Source organism: Chelonoidis abingdonii, chromosome 2 (genome assembly GCF_003597395.2).
Source record: "Chelonoidis abingdonii isolate Lonesome George chromosome 2, CheloAbing_2.0, whole genome shotgun sequence".
In the NCBI taxonomy this organism is placed as follows: Eukaryota; Metazoa; Chordata; order Testudines; family Testudinidae; genus Chelonoidis; species Chelonoidis abingdonii.
In genome coordinates this window covers 20,266,598-20,289,099 of record NC_133770.1, presented here as the reverse complement: position 1 = coordinate 20,289,099, position 22,502 = coordinate 20,266,598, and the positions used below count along the sequence as shown (strand labels likewise).

The 22,502-nt window shown below is 40.9% G+C and overlaps 1 protein-coding gene across 1 annotated transcript; it reads right to left on the bottom strand.

Annotated features, from left to right (window-relative positions):
* Positions 1-1,931: 1,931 nt before the first annotated feature.
* INSIG1 (insulin induced gene 1) lies at positions 1,932-22,272 on the bottom strand. Its single transcript, XM_032775619.2, has 6 exons — positions 21,949-22,272; positions 20,578-20,990; positions 16,061-16,185; positions 15,174-15,340; positions 14,558-14,657; positions 1,932-4,332 (listed from the first exon to the last, which is right to left on the bottom strand). The coding sequence occupies exons 2-6, from the start codon at positions 20,981-20,983 to the stop codon at positions 4,303-4,305; spliced, it is 828 nt and encodes a 275-aa protein (XP_032631510.1). The 5' UTR covers positions 20,984-20,990; positions 21,949-22,272; the 3' UTR covers positions 1,932-4,302.
* Positions 22,273-22,502: the final 230 nt, after the last annotated feature.

The window sequence follows — 22,502 nt, the reverse complement described above, 5'->3', positions numbered from 1 at the left end:
GAGCCTTGTGAGGATTGAGGAACAAAGCCCTCCTATTATCATCTGTGCTTCCATTTGAGAACCCAGCAGCAGCTTCTCACCCATGTTGTGGTGTGGAGATGGTTTTCAACTTAGGAAGGCCTGGAAAGAAACTGAAGTCTGTGAGTTGGGTTACGTAGAAATGTAGTTAGGCTGCTTGAATCTGTCAGGGAGCTGGCCTTGTGGAAATTGGGGTTAAAGGTATCTGAAATAAAGCAACTTATTTGTGATGCAGCTGTCTCAATTTAAGGGTAATTGCACCTGCATCCTCATCCTCTGTGGTTTACTCCAGGAGTGCTCCATTAGGTCTCCAGCTATCGCCTGTCTCAGGGCAGGGACCTTTGTCCCATTATCTTCTGACTGGGGTTTTAAAGCAGCCCAGCTCCCTGCCTTCCACTGCAATATCCTCAACAAGTTAGTCTGCCTAAAGGCCAGTGCCTGCACTTCACTTTTGCTCTGTGAACAGTGTATTGCCAGCACTTACAAGTTACCACAGCTCTTTCTGAGCAAGCACATTTATTCTTCAATTCAAAGCATAACAGAGAAAACAATAGACAAACACACACAAAATATTCCAGGAGTCACCCATTAGCCTTATGAGGCCCAAATAGGCCAAAGGCTTTCCACTCCTTCCACAAGAGCCAGCCCCCCCTTCAGCAGAAAGTCCTGCTTGCTGAATCAGAAAGAAGGCCCTGAGTAAATCTAACTGCAGCCTTCTTATACCAAAAGTCCTTTCATCTGTCAGTCTCTGGAAAATCCAGTTTGAACTGGCATAAGCAAGGGTCTCTGGAGGGTGGGGGTACCTCTGTAGGCGTGTTTAAAACCAAAGTGGTTCACCTTAATCATCCCCTGCTGTTTTAGTTCCTTGAGGAGCTGTGATAACCCTCAACCATGGAGTTGAACAGTCATACACACAATCCCTGGCCCACCGTGATACATACTGTATTAAGTTTATGTTCCCCCAAGAATACTGTATACAGTTACAATATTTGTCACAGCTATGTTTGTAAGGTTTTTAAAAGGTACAATTCTTTTATATTGTCATATTATTGCACAGAATGGTGTTAGGCTCAAGCCTACTTCATTTATCTCTACCCCATAGAACAGTAACATACCCAGAAGTCTTATTTTTCCACCTTGAGCTCCTAAATGCTTGGCAGTAGGAACAACATGCATCACTCCTGGCCCAATCCCCATTCAAAAGGCAGCAGAGGCTTGTTTCCATATAAGTGCCCAGAGATTTTATACCCAGAGCATCTGCTCAGACCACAGATTATGAGGAAAATTATCAGACTCTAGGTTATAATAATCTAACTTGTATTAAAAAATACAGCTGAGTTAACTGCAGGCTAGTTAATCTGCCCTAGATGTGTGCCAAATATGGCATACACCTTCACAAAAGATTCCATTAGATGGCAAATTTGAGAGCATTACTTATTGCACGGTAACCAAGTAGCTTCCCTACCATTGTAAGAGAGGAAAATTTAAATTGTACACTTCTTTTTTTCCCATAAAGTCTGAAGATTTTAGCTGAAGAATTAGAACATCTTGGAAGGAAATGAGACATCATCCTCACACTGATTTATCCTTTCACTGTTATTCAAATCACACAGCAGCAATATACGCTGATCTGCCAAGGAGAGTTAAAAGATGTACCAAATTGTGTAAGGCAGGAAAAGGTTTTTATCCCTCCATCCCCCAAAAATTCTTACCATCTTCAATCACAATGAGTTGTAAGCCACGGTTTGCTTTATTTTTAAAGAACAGCTGCCTCAAAATTTCACTTCATTTGAGTTTTAAAAGGATGTGTGTTATATGTAGTACTTTCTGCCAATCAGAATGAATAACAGAAACGCTGTCAACTTTGGCCTCATTCAGTAAATTTTTCTTAAATAAAATCCACGAAGAATAAGTTACTTGGTCTTAAACCTTTAATAATAAAAAGGCAAAACAAAACACACTGCTGAAAACTCATCAGTAAGAATGAGAATGTAAGTGTTCAAATCCTGAATAGTGCAAATTTCTCTCCCACAACTGATCACTTTGGTTAATATACTTAGAAGTATTGGCAAAACTGAACTTTTGACTTACATTTTTGGCTGCATTATTTCTAACACATACAGATTTAGTTGGTCTTTTAAAAATACACCTTAAATACTTACTGCTGTATGATCAAATATATTTACAGCTCATTGTGCCCTTTAATCACATCTGGTTATTTAGGCATTGACACTGGTAACAACATTTATTTTAACTTAATAGGTTTCTCCAAATAGCACAGTCAGCCATTTTACTGAATGAATTAGCTCAATTCTGATCTCAGGCCTTGCCACTTTGATCTTGCAAGCACTTATGCACATAAATTTCTCAGTAGTCCTATTGAGCTTAATTTGACTATCCATATCTATTAGTTATTCCCATCATAAATGTTTGCAGTAGAAGGCCCTTATACCAGTGATATTCCATTGAAGCAAATGGAGTTACTGATTTACATTAAAGCAAGATTAGAATTGGGCTCAGTTTAAGATAGCCTTTGTGCTAGTCTTCAAGCTGAAGGCAATTTTAGTTTTCCCTTCCTTTCAAATTCAGGATTTTCAAGTCTGCACCAAAGCGTTAATTTCCCTCAAAAAGGAAATAAAATTACAAATACTATTATTTAGTCTCAATGTCTCTTCTGCTGATGGTTAAGCCTCTAAATAGATGTCATGGGCTAGCTCTGAAGCTACATAAGATTGGAAATGAACAAAAATTGCATAATACAAAAGGGAAATTCATAAAAGTATGCAAGTACATCATAACCACAAAACTGGAGTATTTCTAAAAGTTTGGGTTCAATAAAGGGAAAACAATAAGCTAAATTTGCTAGTTAAATTATTGCTGAATTTTTCCTCCATGCAGCATTGAAATGAATTCAGAACCCTTCTCTTTAATCTCTCATAAGAAACAATGAATATTGAAGAGAATACAAGGCTCAGATTTTACTGTACATTGCACTTTAATTTTAAGACCTAATACTTGCTATTTAAGTCTACTGTGGTCTAAGCTATTAAACGTATACATTGTGCTCACTAGAACTAAATACTTAGAAACACCAAATATTCAATGTAGTGACATAAGCACTATTTAATTTTTTTTACAAGGCAATCACAGATTGCAAGTTTTATAGGGTTGTGAAAAAATAAAGTGGTGATCTCTCCAAAAATTGAACTGAGAAGTAACCTAATAACTATGCTTCATTTATTAAATAGTAAGTGACAATCCTAGTCTGCTCCTATTGAATTCAGTCAAAACTCTTACTGACTAAAGTAGAAGGAAGATTAGGCTCATAATCTGCTCTTTAAAGGGCCTGATTCAACTCCCAAAGAAATAAATACAAGTATTTTCATTAACTTTAATGGAAGATAGTGGTCAAATTCTGAGCACCTGCAATTCCCACTAGTAGCAATGGGACTGCAGGTGCTCAGCATATCTGAGGCCCAGATTTAGTAAAATACTAAGGTATATACCCAACATTAAGCAAGCATACTGACACACTTAAAGTACCTTATTGAATTGGGGTCAGATTTTGGCCAAGATACAGATAGAAGTATTAGACAGATGAACTGTAATGAAACTATTAAAATTGGGGCTTTTAGCTGTTTCATACAGTTTGCTTTAAACAAGATTGTCTATAGTATTCTCCTATTGTTCTGAAATGGTTTATAGATTCTATATGAAGTTACTTCAAAAAAGCAATGCAACATTACAAATAAGGGGATGATTCCTTCATACAACTCAAAGCATTGCACTAATGCTTTTAAATTTAATTTAGATAGCTTATTTTTAAACAACCCTTTTTAAAAAAAGATTTGGATAAATACTATTCCTATTAAACCATACTTCACCTTTTTAAAGCACCATCAATCTACTTCCTTTGGGCACTGATACAAGAGCTTGTAATTAAATTTTAGTTTCAAGGCTTTGAAATATGGCAGCTGCTTCAATAACTGAAATTGGAATCTAGTAATTGGAAAACTGTCACCTAGTCAGAACTGCTGTACGTAACCTGATGTTAAATTCTTCCAGAGAACAGCCAGACGCAAATGCTTATGCAGTAAATCAAGGTAAGATTTCAAGATAAGCAGTTAATTTCACTTGCCTATTCTAAAATGGATTAATATTTTTCACAAGTCATTTGTGCAGTGAGCCCATAGAGATTTAGAAAAAATAATCCGCAGTCAAAAACAAAAACACATCTTCTTAATTTTGTTTTCATACTGGCACCATGTCTTTTGCTCCAAGGATCTAATCACTGTGTGGTTTCTCAGGAATACCCTGTGGTTAAAAAAAAAAAAGAGAAGTGATTAATATAGTACACAATACTGCATTTTATTGTTGTGTGACTTACATTATCTACTGAGGTACACATTACTGTACACTAAAGGTTTCCAGTATTTTTAGAAATTATTGAAATAACTTGAACAAATCTGGACCTTTATATTTGTCACTGGCCGGGAGTTAGAAAACTTGGGTTCTAATCTGTGCTCTGCTACTGATACGCTGTGACACCTTGGACAAGGCACTTCACCTCTGTCTTAATTTCTCCCATCTGAAAATGGGAAGGATATTTTCCCCTTTGCACAGCAAGTTTTTTATCCATAGACCTAAACTATAAGTATTACATATTAACGCTTACAAAAATGAGGTTTAACAAGTAGCATTTAGAATAAGCTCCCAAAACAATTGTTAAGAATAGATTGTTAATACTTCAGAACTTTGACCAGAGAATAGTCTAACTTAATGAACTTTCACTGATTTTAATACAGCATTATAGCTAGTTATACAGATGTCAATTTGGGAGAAGTACATCCATCTTTAATTCAGGAAAACTCTTTTGCTTTAACTTTAAGCATGTATCTGCACTTAAGTCCCACTTAAAACAATGGATAGTTCCGTTGTCAGTACTTCTGTAGATTGGAAACTTCAAGTGTTTTCCTGAACTGAGGCCACATATTCCAATCTACAGAAGTACTGACAACGGAACAATCCATAGAATGAATTGGGTAGAACTGATTTGCTATTAAAGACTAACAGAATGCACCAAATTGGCTTTAGCTCCCAGTTAAGTGGGTTCATTTTTATGAATCTCATTATTCTGACAATAACTGTCAATTGCTCATTGTCAAAACTGATCTATTGATTTCTGTTTTAACATTGTAGTGTTCTGACACTCGCTCCCATTGTTTTCTTTAAGTCTGCCTACTGTTTTCCAACTTTGGCTTAAAACATAACTTTGTGTCAAGGAAGAATACAGCTCATGGCATAGTCAGGTGATACCTTGCAGTAAATCTCATGGCATAGTCAGGTGATACCTTGCAGTAAATCTCACAGTAGCAGGGAAACATTATTTAGTATTCTCTAAGAAGTTTATCCTTAGAATCTATGCTCTGGGGTAGCATCCAAATGTTAACCATATTGAAATGGGTTATGAAACAGTTGTACATGACCAAGCTTTCTAGGGGAATATTTGTACTAGGAAACAATGTAGTTGTCAGTGCAAGTCTTTGTATAAAGGTGGAGAAATCCTTGGATGTTTTGACATAGCTTGCACTTCACAACTGGTTTGTCTTCAAAAGATTAGATTGGGCATTTATGTCTAAAACTGACTGTCTGCTGATGCAGTTAAGATGCATATTGATTCCATACACTACAGGGCCCTACTGTTGTACTGCTTGCACATCCAGAACAGTGCAGTCCATGGGAGTTTTGGAACAGCAAGGAACAGAGCTTGTGACACAAATCTCCAAAAGATATGACCAAAGGGTTATTAGTGTGGTCCCCTACTATTAGTAAGAGTCCTCGATGCCATTGTTCTTATAGAACATGAAGTATTCCCAGACAGTAATCCAGGAAGACTAAAATCTAGGCAGTCTGAAATAGAGAGACAAAGATGCACATAGAATGTCAGTGTTGAAAATGGACATATCCCAAGGAACTAAGGGTGGGTTTGCAGTTGTTTATAACCTAGTCAGTCTTCCTCTTTAGGGCCAAATTAAATGTATATATTTAATGGTGTCAAAAGTAGAAGGATTATGCTTCAGTTAGAGTACTTTAAGGGGCTTTTATTAGCAGAGACTAAGAGTGATCTCAAAGCACTACTGATTTCATCTATAATAGAAGTGTTGTACAGCACATTATAAAATTACACATAAAAAACTATTAATGTTAATATTGCAAAGTTAAGCACTCAAATCAGGAAGTGCCAAAACTAAGGTTCCCCTTGTGTGTATTCATTATAATAGTCTTAACATGATCACATTTTTTTGCATCATATCTTTGCTTCGTTCAGTGCACAAGACAGACAGTGCTCACTTAGCAGGTAGTGATTCAGTATTTCTTTTTATTTTCATCATTCAATGTGTGACCCCAGGCCTTAATTACTGCACATGATCCGAGCCCTTTAAGGAATACAGCATTCTTCATTTCCTCACAGGTTTTTTTTAGTGTTCATCTGAGTGCATCACAAACATTAATAAATGTATCTTTACAGCACACCCATGAGGTGAAGATGATATCCCCAGTTTATAGATGGGAAACTGGGGCACAGAGATTAAGGACCAAGGTGACAAAAATATCAACTAATTTAGATGTCCGACATGACAATTGCCAAGAGTATTTAGCATTTTATAACACCTGATATGTTCAAAACAGAGTTTTAGTTGTGAGCACTCAGCACTTCTGCAAGACAGGCCTCAAGTGTCTTAAACTGGGCATCCAGGATGGAAGGAAGAGAAAAAAAAAAAGTAGCTACCTCTGAGAAGTTTGGTATAAGTGACTTGTTTAGCATTACAAACCCGGTGGCAGATGCTGAAATAGAATCAGGAGTACATCCTCCTTGTGCAGTTCCCTATTTCATGCACCTTCCAATTTCCTGAGACAAAGGCGCTACAAAGTTATTTTTACGGGGAAATATAAGAAGGTCTCCTACACAAAGTTACACTAGCACTAAGAAACTCCTGTTGGGGGATAAAATCCCTGCTGTGCTAGGTGCTGTACAAAGATCAATCCCTACCCTAGGAGAGCTCACAACCTTGGTTAGTGACAAGATACAGCAAAAGTAGATTCATGAATGGGTAGAGGTGGACAGAGGATGACTAATGAACATGTTTTAACAGCCTAGCTGTGTGCATGAACCCACACTTTTTGGGGGGAAAAGGGACTAAATTTAGCCCTGACTAAAGTAGGTGAAATTTCCCTTGCACTTGCTTATGCCGGGGATGAATTTGTTCTAGAACGTTGTTTGTTTTAAGTGAGGGATGTCAAGTGGAATGGGTTCCACAGGCTAGACTCTAGCACTGCCCAGCTACTGCCACATTAAGATGCAATGGTAGCTTCCTTTTAAGGCTGCAAAAGCTCAGTACAAATGCTTCTCAAGGTAAGACTCAGGTAGGTGTTCACAGGTATAACCAGTTTTAGGTTTTTACACAATTTTAGGGTTTTAACAACTACTGTTAAGTCAAAAATGGCTGATGCATAAACATGAGTGCTCAAAAGAGAGCAAGAGTACCATTTTTTCCCCCAAAAAAGCAAAACAGGGACAGGTGTCTCTGGCCAAAAGCCCTATTAAGAGGGAACTACATTATAAAACTTCAGTCATGTGGTCACATGTTAGTGTTGCCAGGTAATCACAGAATAGAGGCAGAGCTTGTGTGCTGAACAAAAAGAAAGCCAGATGTGCATACTATGTCCCACACAGGACTTCCAAAGGAAACCGCATAGGCAAAAGGGAGGAGTCCTTTGGAAGAAAGAAAGAGAAGTTTCACAATAGAATCAACACTATGTTGCATAATGAACATATCCTAGTCAACTTTTAGTGTGATAGGCCACTGCAGTCAAGTTATGGATATGCTCTGCAGTAGGTTATTACTTTTTAATAAGGGCTTATTGAGAAAATCTGTGTTTGACTGAAATCATATACAGAGTTAGTAGGCAGTAATCATGGTGGAGTTCTTCTGACTCTGATAGTTCCATTATCCCAACCCAATATAAAGGAGATCAGACAGGATCTCTCAAGTTAAAGTAGGATGTGAAATTAGTAGTCCAGGAGGAAGAACCATAGAAGCGAAGCCAAGCCAGAGAGGAGGTTTAAGATGAACTTTGATCTTAGTGTTAATTTGTGCCAATACAACCAAACCCGATGAAGGGGACTTGTTTGGCCTCTACCTGGGCACAAGCTGTCTTAGACTAGGACTGATACTTATTCACTTTTAAAATAAAATTCTGTGAGTAATTCACCAAGAACAATAGTGTTTATTTTTCACAACAGATAGAAGCTGAACCAGAGAGAGAGAGAAACTGATCATGGATTGGCATAGGGCCTAGAATTCACACCCAGCCTTCAGTCGTAGTTTAAAAATCAGAGATGCTGTAGACGGTGATTAAGACAGACCCTAGGTTTTTTCAAATTTTATTGAGATGCTCCAGAGGTACCAAGCAAATACATATAGGGTGTATTTTTATTTCTCTTACTTCCTTTGCTGTCTAAGCATGGTAACAATACAAAAATAGAGTCTTTGCCCTACAACTTTGGTTAGATGACTAGCTCCAGACATGGCACAACTGGTAGCAGCTTCTCTTTGGAAACCATATTATTGCCTAGTTAAGAGAAATCAGGTGTGATTGTAGCCTTAGCCTAAGGTGCTTTGCCTGCTACCAGGTTGTTGCTACATTTAATTACAACACTACACATGTTCAAAATATACATTAAATCTCCTGGAATCCAGTAATTAGAAAGCTGGAGCTACTTCACAATGTATGTTCTCCACCTAACAATATATATACGGAGGGAGAGAGGGAGGGGGAAAGAGAAGACACTTCTACAAGTTAGAGATAATCAGGAAGTGTAGAAAGGTACAATTCTGACCTCTAGACTGGTGAAGNTATCCCCAGTTTATAGATGGGAAACTGGGGCACAGAGATTAAGGACCAAGGTGACAAAAATATCAACTAATTTAGATGTCCGACATGACAATTGCCAAGAGTATTTAGCATTTTATAACACCTGATATGTTCAAAACAGAGTTTTAGTTGTGAGCACTCAGCACTTCTGCAAGACAGGCCTCAAGTGTCTTAAACTGGGCATCCAGGATGGAAGGAAGAGAAAAAAAAAAAGTAGCTACCTCTGAGAAGTTTGGTATAAGTGACTTGTTTAGCATTACAAACCCGGTGGCAGATGCTGAAATAGAATCAGGAGTACATCCTCCTTGTGCAGTTCCCTATTTCATGCACCTTCCAATTTCCTGAGACAAAGGCGCTACAAAGTTATTTTTACGGGGAAATATAAGAAGGTCTCCTACACAAAGTTACACTAGCACTAAGAAACTCCTGTTGGGGGATAAAATCCCTGCTGTGCTAGGTGCTGTACAAAGATCAATCCCTACCCTAGGAGAGCTCACAACCTTGGTTAGTGACAAGATACAGCAAAAGTAGATTCATGAATGGGTAGAGGTGGACAGAGGATGACTAATGAACATGTTTTAACAGCCTAGCTGTGTGCATGAACCCACACTTTTTGGGGGGAAAAGGGACTAAATTTAGCCCTGACTAAAGTAGGTGAAATTTCCCTTGCACTTGCTTATGCCGGGGATGAATTTGTTCTAGAACGTTGTTTGTTTTAAGTGAGGGATGTCAAGTGGAATGGGTTCCACAGGCTAGACTCTAGCACTGCCCAGCTACTGCCACATTAAGATGCAATGGTAGCTTCCTTTTAAGGCTGCAAAAGCTCAGTACAAATGCTTCTCAAGGTAAGACTCAGGTAGGTGTTCACAGGTATAACCAGTTTTAGGTTTTTACACAATTTTAGGGTTTTAACAACTACTGTTAAGTCAAAAATGGCTGATGCATAAACATGAGTGCTCAAAAGAGAGCAAGAGTACCATTTTTTCCCCCAAAAAAGCAAAACAGGGACAGGTGTCTCTGGCCAAAAGCCCTATTAAGAGGGAACTACATTATAAAACTTCAGTCATGTGGTCACATGTTAGTGTTGCCAGGTAATCACAGAATAGAGGCAGAGCTTGTGTGCTGAACAAAAAGAAAGCCAGATGTGCATACTATGTCCCACACAGGACTTCCAAAGGAAACCGCATAGGCAAAAGGGAGGAGTCCTTTGGAAGAAAGAAAGAGAAGTTTCACAATAGAATCAACACTATGTTGCATAATGAACATATCCTAGTCAACTTTTAGTGTGATAGGCCACTGCAGTCAAGTTATGGATATGCTCTGCAGTAGGTTATTACTTTTTAATAAGGGCTTATTGAGAAAATCTGTGTTTGACTGAAATCATATACAGAGTTAGTAGGCAGTAATCATGGTGGAGTTCTTCTGACTCTGATAGTTCCATTATCCCAACCCAATATAAAGGAGATCAGACAGGATCTCTCAAGTTAAAGTAGGATGTGAAATTAGTAGTCCAGGAGGAAGAACCATAGAAGCGAAGCCAAGCCAGAGAGGAGGTTTAAGATGAACTTTGATCTTAGTGTTAATTTGTGCCAATACAACCAAACCCGATGAAGGGGACTTGTTTGGCCTCTACCTGGGCACAAGCTGTCTTAGACTAGGACTGATACTTATTCACTTTTAAAATAAAATTCTGTGAGTAATTCACCAAGAACAATAGTGTTTATTTTTCACAACAGATAGAAGCTGAACCAGAGAGAGAGAGAAACTGATCATGGATTGGCATAGGGCCTAGAATTCACACCCAGCCTTCAGTCGTAGTTTAAAAATCAGAGATGCTGTAGACGGTGATTAAGACAGACCCTAGGTTTTTTCAAATTTTATTGAGATGCTCCAGAGGTACCAAGCAAATACATATAGGGTGTATTTTTATTTCTCTTACTTCCTTTGCTGTCTAAGCATGGTAACAATACAAAAATAGAGTCTTTGCCCTACAACTTTGGTTAGATGACTAGCTCCAGACATGGCACAACTGGTAGCAGCTTCTCTTTGGAAACCATATTATTGCCTAGTTAAGAGAAATCAGGTGTGATTGTAGCCTTAGCCTAAGGTGCTTTGCCTGCTACCAGGTTGTTGCTACATTTAATTACAACACTACACATGTTCAAAATATACATTAAATCTCCTGGAATCCAGTAATTAGAAAGCTGGAGCTACTTCACAATGTATGTTCTCCACCTAACAATATATATACGGAGGGAGAGAGGGAGGGGGAAAGAGAAGACACTTCTACAAGTTAGAGATAATCAGGAAGTGTAGAAAGGTACAATTCTGACCTCTAGACTGGTGAAGGTTTACATGCATTGGGCTTGATTCTCCACCATTGCCATAATCATTTATATGCAAACAAAGTGGGTATAAAATGCTACCTTTCTGATTTGGAAGAATTTTACACACTCTGCTTTGCTTTTATAAGTGACTAGACAAAGGTGCAACGCAGCAGAGAATCGAGCCCTCACTTTCAGTTCTCTTTTGGTATAGAACGTGAACAGAGATTTTTAAACTCCCTTATAGCTGTGACTAGTCCAGTTATTTCAAAACTGTAGACCAAACTTCTACATAAGATGTAGAAGAAAGCTATTTATATGCAGTACAGCAATCTGGTTAGTGGAGAAGAGGCCTTAGTGTCGGTGTATGGCAGATCACCACATGGGTCGTACACCTCCTCAGCAGGTCAAACTGTAGCTTGTATCCAAAGCCACATTTATGAAGGTCATATTTCTTCAGACAAGAAGTGAGATGGCAAAAAACAACTTTTCTTCCTCTGAAAGAGCTCTAAGTGTACAGCCTTTTGTTTTAAGCAGTGCCAAAAACCATCTAACAAGTATTTGTAGGATTTCAAGAATTTTCATCTGGCTCACTACCTTGATATAGCCTAGAGAACACTGTTACAAAGTAATGCCACTTTGTTCAGATTTAGTTTAAACTACGATGCTGTACTGTCTCCCATCCTTGTTTACTACAAGTCTGTTAAGTGTCCCGTGATCCACACAGGATCAGCGGAAGATTGAGATCATCCAAGAAGCACAAGAAAAGACCTAGTGGAACAAGTTACATGATTCCATTTCCAGTTTATTCACTTGCATTTTCTTCTGACAACTTTTAGTGATAATGGATTACTCAAAATTGTAATAAGACCTGGCTGGAAATCCCTTCCCATAAAGAGTTTCACATTTTAATCAAAAAGTATAAAGATGCAGTATTTTCAAAGGAAGGAATTTCCAGAAGAATTCTACTTTCTGAAAACTACAATGGACTTTTCAGCTTGCTGGCTGGCTGCCTGCATAGAAGGCTATTGTTCAATTTCAGTTTCTCCCTGCAGGAAGAGAGTGAAATTGACAAACTTCCCAGGTGGACAGCTGTCATTTTAATTTTTCCTCAATAGAAAATAGAATTCTTTTTGGAAAGAAAGATGTTTTCATGCAGAAAGTTTCAATTTGGCAAAAACTGGATTTTCCAGAGTCATTCCAGTGGAAAATTACCAGCTCTAGTAATGACAGATAATAAGGGATCCTTATTTGTTACAGTAACTCATCACCACCACATCTGTCAAGTTTTGTCCTTTCTTTCTAGAACTTTAATTCTGAAACTCTTCCTGACAACCCCACCTGATTCTGTAATTAGTCAGCATTGCCAATTAAGTAGTATTACCAGTGTGAAGGGAGACTCTCCTAAACATATGTGCAGTTTGATCTGCCCCCACCCCCAGGTCTGGACAAAGGCAACTAACTTCCCTTATCACTGCTGTTAAATAAAGATGCTGCACAATGCAACATTAAAAAACACTAGCAATATCTGTATAGCCTTTATTATGGAAGTACCAGTTGTAACTCCCTAGTTAAAGATCCATTTTGCACTTAAAGCAGAGATAGTTGAGAGATCTTTGTTTGGGCTTTAGATTTCTTATCACTCTAAAGAGCCAATATCACATGCAACCTTTTAGAAACACTAATTTCTTCTTATCCATCTGAGTTGTGTTCAGCATCATCTTATCCTAACTAAAAAAATATGCAGACACAGATTACATTGTTACAGGTTTTTAAATTGTATTAATGGTCTTGCACATTAAAAAAGTACATTCATGCAAAGCTCCATACTCACTGAAAAGTTTGAGAGCATGAACATAGCCATGGGACTCAGGACCAGTGAGTAGCCTCAAAATTTGCCCCAAAATGCCAAAGGGAAGTGACCTCAACTATGCTTCTTCCCCCACCCGCCCCTCACTTTTCTACAAGACTCCCTCATTAGTTCAGTAGCAGACCCTATGGCCTGTTGTACACTAAATTAATGTTTGACATTGGAGCAAAGAGGTCAAACGATCTCCCTAACCTGACTTTTCTGCAAACCAGTGTTGAAAACTACTGTCCCAAAGGCACTGATGGGGTCAGTCAAGTTCAACACCTCAGTAGGAAAGTATACTATAAGGTACGTTGAACTGTGACCCTAGTCACACCAGCAGGAATAGTTTTCCCAACACTGATTTGAGAAGAGCTAGGGTAGAAGGAATGAGATAAGAGGCCTGTTGGGTTACACAAGCTACATACACTAGACCTTCACCTACTTTTAGGGCACACATGCCATTCAACAGCATCCTCTACTCCTTTAAGAAAATCTTGAACATTAAGCCTGACATGTCAAGTACTTGAAAGCTCCTGTGCCCTTCTTTTGGGAAAGGTTATACACCTCAATCACATCAGTATTGCAGGGTAACAGAAATAGTCAATTGGAGGAGGCTTTCCAGGATCAGAACTGTGGCTAAGGAGACAGAAGCCAAATCAACGCAGTATTAATTATGACTATCCATCAATGTCAGAACACATTTGACAAGCAGGTTTTAAGCTGATTTGCAAGCCATAGGCAAGAGAAAATTTCTTTTAACTTAAATATTGCTGTAAAGAAAGCAAGTTTCTACTATATCTATTTAAGAACCAAGTATGAGGCTATTATCCAGCATATACAATCCCCTGATGTGTGAAGTTATAGTTATGCAGAAGTAAGCCCTGAAGTACATGTTTGCGAGGAGAAAGATGCCATGTATTTTCATACTAGGATGAAGGAAGATAAGCTCTATACAGGGCAACATTTTTCTGGAAAAAAAAAAAAAAAAAAAAAAAACCTTATTTAAAAAAAAAAAAAAATCAGGTTTCCCTCCCCAGAGTCTTTCTACCTTCCAACCTCCCCACAATTTCTAGTCTCTTTAAGTGTTAAGACAGTCAGTGGAGGGGACATCAGAAGCTCTCCTATGGTCCTGCACTTCACTATACTAAGATTCTCATTAGGCCTACAACACCTAGTATGATTCATATGGCCACTGGAAGAGCTCTGATTAGGAGAAAGAGCCTAGTGCTAATGAATACTATAGAATTCCATCCCAGTGACAACATGCCATATTTCTATGCTCCAGTTTCAGTCCTTGAGAGGTGGTTCTAAAAGGCTTATTAGTCAGTTCATGAATCATGTCCTCACAGGCACAGTCTCCATGGACAAACATCTGTAAAGGATGCTTCCTTATTAAATATCCAAATACTAATTATACAACAGTTACCATAGCCAGTTGTCTTCCTATGTTTCCTACAGTCACGCCTCCTGAGAAAAATATACATGGTAGCCAAGAACGGATGTAAAGAAAGTCTGGCGATGTATACCTAAAGTAAACAAAAATTAGTGAATTAGAAAAAAAAAAAGACTGCATTTCCATTACGTTAAAGAATTATAATCCAATAGTCTTACATAGAAGCATAATGTAATGCAAGGAATTCCCTCTTGCCCCCCCCCCCCATAGTAATAAGAGGAAATAATCCTCTTCTTTCCAAAGCCCTGTGTTGGGTTGAGGCCAACTTCCAGCCAAAAAAGGTTAGCAATTCCCTCCTTCTGGAGAGAGTCAATGGCACTTCAGGGTCGGGGGGGGAGAAAGAGGGTTGGAGAAAAAGGACTTGTCACTTTACCAAGGGTCTGAGCTTATTTTTACCACAATCTTCTCCATAAGCTCACAGTCCTAACTTGGTTGGCCCTGCCTTTGTTTTAGGAGTAGTGCATTACACTTGTTTATATTCTTGGGTTTCAAACTCAAATATACAGCAAAATATTGAAGTTTCCATTTTTTATAAAAAATGAATTCTCTAGCAGTCAGGTGAGTTCAAGTCTTAAATGTGTATACTTACTGATAAACACCATTATATACAAGAAACTGAGTTATTAGAGTGGCTAGAAAGGCTATTGTAATTCCAAGACCAAGACCACTTCTTGAACGATCAAATGTCCACCAAAGGCCCAATGACAAGGCTGCTAGAGTCAAGGAGAGCTGAATGTTATTTGCAAAATCCAGTTTCTAATCAGAAAGTTAAGGACAATTACTTAAAGATTTTAGTCACAGAACAAGGTTTCAGACAAAACTTTAATAGCTCATGTAGAGAAGAAATGGATGTTGACAGTTTAAGAACGATCACTAATTCTGGATGCCCAATGAGAGAGACCTTGGAGCTGGTTTGCAGAGAGCCTATTGATTTTTATAGTTGGAGTTGTGAGCACTTAGCCATGAAGATCAGGTCAAAGCTGCTCATACCAAGTGCCCAAAGATTAAGGAATTCCAATTTAATGGCCACTTTTTAAAGTTTTGGCCTATAAAACCAAGCCTTCTCCCCTTTCTGTTGATTTAAGTTTCTTGCTGGAATAGTAACTATTCAAGAATTTCAGTACAATAAGCATCCATCTGGGATAGTGACTACCAGTCACTTCTGAGATTGCTGTTTACATGGGTGAGAAACCTATCTTTGACCATTTTAGTAGCAAAAAGGTCATTTTTAAGTTTGTCTCGGTTCAGTTGGTATGAACTCTAAAAACAATTCTGACACATGAGCATACGATTTATTTGACAAATACATATTCTAGTAATAAGTATCTATTCGTCAACTGTTGTGTAAGTTATGACCACGTCTCTATTTGCATTAAGTCTTACCTGTTTAAGACTCTTAAGACAAACCTAATACTATAGTTCATTATAATCAACATTTAAATAAAAACACAAAAAGATAAACTAGTTCAAGGATACAGCACTTGCATGGTTAATACCAACAAAAACTGCTATACATCGCATTACGCTGGCCCATTCTCTCTTGAATTTGTGTGGTTCTCCAAGATGGCTGTCAATACATGGGTACAGCAGGCCAACAACAGCTGTAAGAATGAAATGAGACAGCTTGTACATAGAATTTATACAATTAATATTTCAATATTAGTCTGGCAAATAAGTGCATGGCAAAGCCTCCTAAGCAGTCAAAGACTCATATCACTTTATATGTAGGGCCATACCAAATTCTTGGCTGTGAAAAATGCATCATGGACAGTGAAAGTTGGTCTCCTCTATGAAACCTACAGGGTAAAAGTACACAGCACTTCTCAAACTTGGTGTCCTGACCCGAAATGTGGTCACAAGGCTATCGTAAGAGATGGAATGTCACAGTATAGCTACCCTTACTTCTGCGCTGCCTTCAAAGCTGGCCAACAGAGTGGCAGTTGCTAGCCAGCCACCCACTGAAGGCTGTACTGCCGCAGCACAGAAATAAAGGTGGGATGGTATGGTGTATTGCCACCCTTCCTTCTGGACTGCCTTCAGAGCTGGCCACCTGCTCTCTGACTGCCCAGCTCTGAAGGCAGCACAGAAGTATGGTTGACGTGGTAGTGAAGACAAGTCCATAGAGTCAGGGGACTTCCTTTTCACAAGAGTAACAGTTCACACTCACTTTGCATCTATTCAGCTGGATACGTGTTACATAACAAAGTCAACACATGATATTACCAAAAACTTAAATCAAAGTGAAGGGTAGAATACTTCTTTACTTTCAGAATCCAGTATAGCCAAGACACCTCCAGTGACAACTGCATAGGCATGACTGAGTTACAGGGATCTTACAATAGACTTTGAATCAGGATCATAAATACCTGCTTGAACTTAAGCCATGAGCAGAGGAACTCCCCCCCTCATATAGCTAAAAAAAAGTTCAGGATTGTCACTCTGAAGTCTTGAATGTCTGAGTCAGTGTGAGGTGATGGAAACAGCTGCAAGCAGACAGAGACAGAGAGTATATGTGTGTGTTTAGAATTTCACCAGGATCGGTCATCACAGGGATTCATGATCCATTACTATCCACTTTTTAAGTTCTCAGCCATTTTGACTTTACCCAATTACACCCATGCAACAGCAGGGGCTTTCAGCTACTATATTTATCCAGCAGTACTAGACCACTGTGACAGAGGTAACAGCCAATTGCCACCCTTCTTGTACACTTAATTTGCATACAATAATTTCATTTGTTATGAGTCAGTGATATGAGGATGCCTGTACAAGATGGATTACTTGGTCCAACTGCCACAATTCTTCAAAAGTTGATTTGCCACCTATACAACTCAAACTCCCCAATGCAACCCATACCCCCAAATAAGTCAATATAATCACCTACACAAGATTCCAAGATTGTCACTCTGTCACAGACTTTCAAATACTAGTTGGATTATAATGGCCCATTTCTGCTCCCATTCAAATCAAGGAAACTGTAAGAGCATACAACTTTTTAGTTTTAAGAGAGCTGGACAAGTTTATGAGTGCACTTGTATGACCAGGTTGTTTGTGATGGGAGGGGAGCAAGGTTCCACAGCACTGGGGTTCATTTCTAGTTTGTCTTATCTTCCAAAAGCTCATGCTTCAGCATTCCAGCCTGCAACCCCAAATATATTCTGGAAGGGTTTTGTTTATTTTAAATCTCCTTCCTTTGAAGCATCAGGGATGGCCACAGCTGGAGATGGGACACTGGATGTTATAGGCCAGGGCTCCAAGGTGGCATAGAGCAGTCTCTCCTCTCAGTGCCTGGATGGCTAGTTCTTGCTCACATGCTCAGGGTCTAACTGATCACTGTGTGTGTGCTGGGGATGGGGTGGTCAGGAAGGACTCCCCACCCCCCGAGTCATAGGCAAAATGCCTCCCCCAAACCCACCTCCCGGGGTCATCCATTCTTTTCAGTATGTGGGTGCAGGTCACTTCCCAGGATTATCTGACTCACTCTCTCTCATTTAATCATGCCTGCCATTGTGGGGGCCTTGACCAGTGGTGCACCTGGGTCCCATCCATTCTCTGTCCGTTGCACATAACAGTCTAGTTTCCTGGGGGGTTGTAATACTTTGGTGTTGTGTTTGGCATGTGATATACAAGAGATCAAACTAGATTATCTAGTGGTCCCTTCTGGCCTTTAACTCTGACTCTAACCCTAACCCTTACTGTAGACTTCAACAGTAGCAGGCTAAAGCCTTAAATGAGCCAAATTCTGTTGTCAGTTGCACCAATTACAGTTATATTCCATTGCAACTACAGGAAGAATTTCACTCGAGATTAGGTGGCATCTGTTTTTAAAAGCAACTTCTAAGAAGGGGTAAAAGTCAACTCTATTTCCAGAGCTTACTGGGACTACAAAAAGCCTGTTTGATCTCTTTTCACACATGTTCTTGCCAGGCACTTAAGCTTCAAAAGTTGTCGCTGGCTAGAAGAGATGCTCAGAAGCTTGGGATTTCAGACTTGTCTAGAATGTTATGTCAGCTACACCATCATCATGGCAACAATTCATTTTCAAATTGAAAAACAGATTTGTCTACATTCAAAAGACATTGTACCAAACAAGAGACACTCTTGTGCTACTCACTCTGGGGCAGAATACTCTCCTTGGGAAACAATTTACTGTGGGGGCCTAAACAAAGTGTTAAATAGCTACAGCTTTAAACAAGTCAGATTTGACACTGAGTTCCTTTATGTAGATGTTTGTTCATCTAAATATCAGATCAAATTAGCTAGCTTATTAAATTTGTGCTTTTTTGTTTGAAAGCACAATACAAACTCTTTAGTATTTTCTAACCTTTGGTTAGGTGTTTTTGCTACTGTAGAGGTACTTGTACCTGTAGAGTGGAGGAACTTGCCTAAAGTCACTGTATCATAACACAGGATTCGCATAATCCTCTGATCAGAAAGCACAAAACTCAAATGAAAGGTTTCAATCTAGTCCTGCTGAAGAAAACTTCTGGTCTATCAGTGATGATACACTCAGCTATATACACACTTACTCACCAAGACAAACGCTCTAACACACACCTCCCCTCCCCGACACACACACCCTAGAACACACACCACACCCTTGCATTTTCAGAGGGTTCTTACAAGAATAAGATTGTTGAAAACATTATACCTGGCCAGAGTTGGAAAGTAAAGTTGTATGTAATCTGCTATAATTGTTATCCTTATATTAGATGGATTTAAAGGTGTATTGCATTGAAAGGTATGTTTTTAAGAAGGAAATTCTCTCATCAGTGTTGCAGATAATGCTTTCCTTGGATTATTAAAACAATTCTAAAGAGCGGAGTTCCTTTTCACTGGTTATGGTGTTTTCAGTTTCCACAAGCCAGAGCGTCCACAGATTTTCACTCTTACTTTAATGCACTAGCACAGTGCTATAACATTTGGATTGCAGATGCTACATGGGAAGGTTTAAGATTTTTTTTCTTCCCTATTTGTGTTTTTAAAAAGTCATGGGAACATTTATCTTGGTTTTATTTGTTTTTAAAGTTAACCTGCCATCTCTCCCCACCCGTTCCCCAATGCCATCTGTAAATACTAGATGTACTAATAATTTAAGCTTGCTTTTACCATACCAATACTGAGGTCAGCTGCCCATTTTTGTTCAATTAAACAAAAAGACCTCTTACTTTCATTGTGTGTTTTGTTACAGATTGTGCTGTAGCTTGCAAGAACTCAGTTTCTGCTAGTTACTGAGATTGTGGCTGCTGGCAGTTGCACTGCTCTAGGCAGAGAGCAGGGCAGGCAGCCAGAAAGGCTTCCCTCATTCCCCACTGACACGTGACTTCCTTGTTTTCGATTCTCTGTCTGTGGCATGTTCACTCAGGCAGCCAATAATAACTGAACCTTGCGACTCACCAGTTTCAGAGGGAACCAATCATACAGCAAGCAGCGATGATGAGAGCCATACCTGCTGCTGCACTAGGTCCAAGCACTGTTGACAGTCCTGCCAGACAACAGGACATCCAGGATGTACCCCAATACTCTGTAACAAGTGGAGAGTGCTTCTCTTGGCTCCCAGGAGAAAAACCCTATACACCACAGCCTGCAGAAATCACCCCAGCCCTAAAGAGCTGTGTGTAGAGAGATGTTTGAGGGAATAATTGAATACATCTCATTGCTGAAACATTGGCCACCTGAATAGAGTATTCACACCTCAAGTACATGTAAAGGCAGTTTGAAAGAGAAGCATATCACCTTTGTAACGTGTGTACTTAAGCTCAGGAAGCACTTTGTGCCAGATATGAAATTAGTTTTCTCCTGGATGTGGGGAACAGCTGGACCAAGTTTATTCTTCCCCAAGCCCAGATGTCATGCCAGCTACATATACATTAAGCATGGCCACTGCCAAACCTCCAAACATGCAGGCCACAGATGCCTCCCACCCCCAGTACCACCTTCTTTCTCACATTGCAGCTGACCAACCCACCTCCAAGCCAACTATAGGAGCTCACCTGCAGCTGTCCCACAGCAAGGGGGCACCCACCAGGCAGAGGAGAAGATAGTGGCAATGACTTCCTCAGGGAACAAAGTCACATTCCTCTGGATCTGCAGTAAGTTCAACACCAGTGCCATGAAAGCACCCACAGCAAAGAGCACCAGGCTCCGTTGCACCAAGTGTTGGTTCAAATTCAGGCTACTGGTGCCACTGCTACTGCTTCTGAGACTGGACGCACTAGGCGTCCGTGTTCCATGATCCACCAAAGTCAGTGGGGAGCTTGAGACAGAAGCACTCAGCATCTCGCCCACCTTGGCAGCCAGTCCAACAGCAGTTTTCCCCAGTTGGTTTTTATGCCTTCCTCTAGCAGCACAGGAACAACTCCAGGTGCAATTCTCTAATCTGGGCATTGGCTTCACCATCGGGGTCCTAACATGCACACAGAGAGAGAGAGAGAGAGAGAGAGGTGCCTATTAGTGCCTAAAAGCATGGGCAATCACTAAATACTCAGGCACACACACACACGTAAGCACTATTACTTCACATGTCTATAGTGCCTACCATTTGAGGAGTTCATAGAATATCAGGGTTGGAAAGGACCTCAGGAAATCATCTAGTCCAACCCCCTGCTCAAAGCAGGGCAAATCCCCAGACAGGTTTTTTTTTTTATCCCCGATCTCTCAGTGGCCTCCTCAAGGATTTACTCACAACCCTGGGTTTAGCACTCAAACCACTGAGCTATCCCTCTCCCAAAATTTAAATTAATTAACATCCCCAGCACCCACAGACTCATTTTACAGCTGGAGAATAAGACACTGAAGTCAAGTGACTTGCCAAAGCTCACAGAGGAAGACTGTGGCAGCGCCAAGAACAGGCCAGATGGTGCATCCAGGTCTCTGCATGTGAGTCCATCACATGTCAGACGCCGGGAAGGGGATGCTGGGGAAAACCCTCAGGGCACCTCAACATCAATAAAGTCAGGGCCGCTACACTCGGCTGGACAGGGGAACAGGCAGCGGTGGGGCATCCTTGCCTAGACCCCGGCACCAGGCTCTCAGCCCTAGGAGGACAAGCAACCTCTAGGCCCTCCCCAGCCCAGCTGGGTGTCAGCGGCCAAGCGCTCAAGCCGGAAAGGACTGACCCACCCGCCCCCAGGCGGGGTCCCAGGGAGCGGGGTCCGCAAACAGGCGGGCGCGGCCAGCTGGCCCAAGCCCCGCCCAAGGTGCAGGTAGCGCAGCCCTGCAGGGTCCCCCTCAGCCCGCGGCTAACGGCGCCTGCCCGCCAAGGGCAAGAGTCGGACGACAGCGCCCGCCACTAGGGGCCACGCTGGGCGGGGGGGACGGGACAGGGGAAGAGCGCTGAGCACCACGGCTGCCGGGTCACCTACCTGCCGCGGCTGGGCTCCCACCTGCGGGGTCGCTGCTCGGCTCCCTCACAGTCCCGTCCCGTCCGGCCGCCGCAGCCGGCTGGGGAAAGGTTTATAAGCCGCGAGCCTCGATGTCACGTTACCCGCTCCAGACCTACCCCGGAGGCAGAGGGAGAGCCGGCCCCCGCCCCTCCCCTCGGAACCGTGGGGGCAGGGAGCCCTCGCGCTGCGCCGGGAACAACATTCAGTCTGGTGAGGCTCGGCAGCCAATGGGAGCCAGGCGGCCGATATGACGTGCGGGACACACCACTCGCCTTCCTTCTCGGTTGACCGCCGCACAGCGTCAGGGCTGGCGCGCGAGCCGGAGCAGCTGGCGCGAGGCTGGGCTGGGCTGGGCTGGGCTGGGCGAGGGGTTGCTGGTGCGGGAGGTCACGGGTCCCTTCCGAACGGAACGAACGTTCCGCTCCAATCCCAACGGAAAGTGCAGCCGGTTTCAACTGTCTGAGGCCAGGTGAGTGGGGAGGGGCAGGGAATAGGCCTCAAAGACCAGAATGGAGCAGGATGCTCACGTGTAG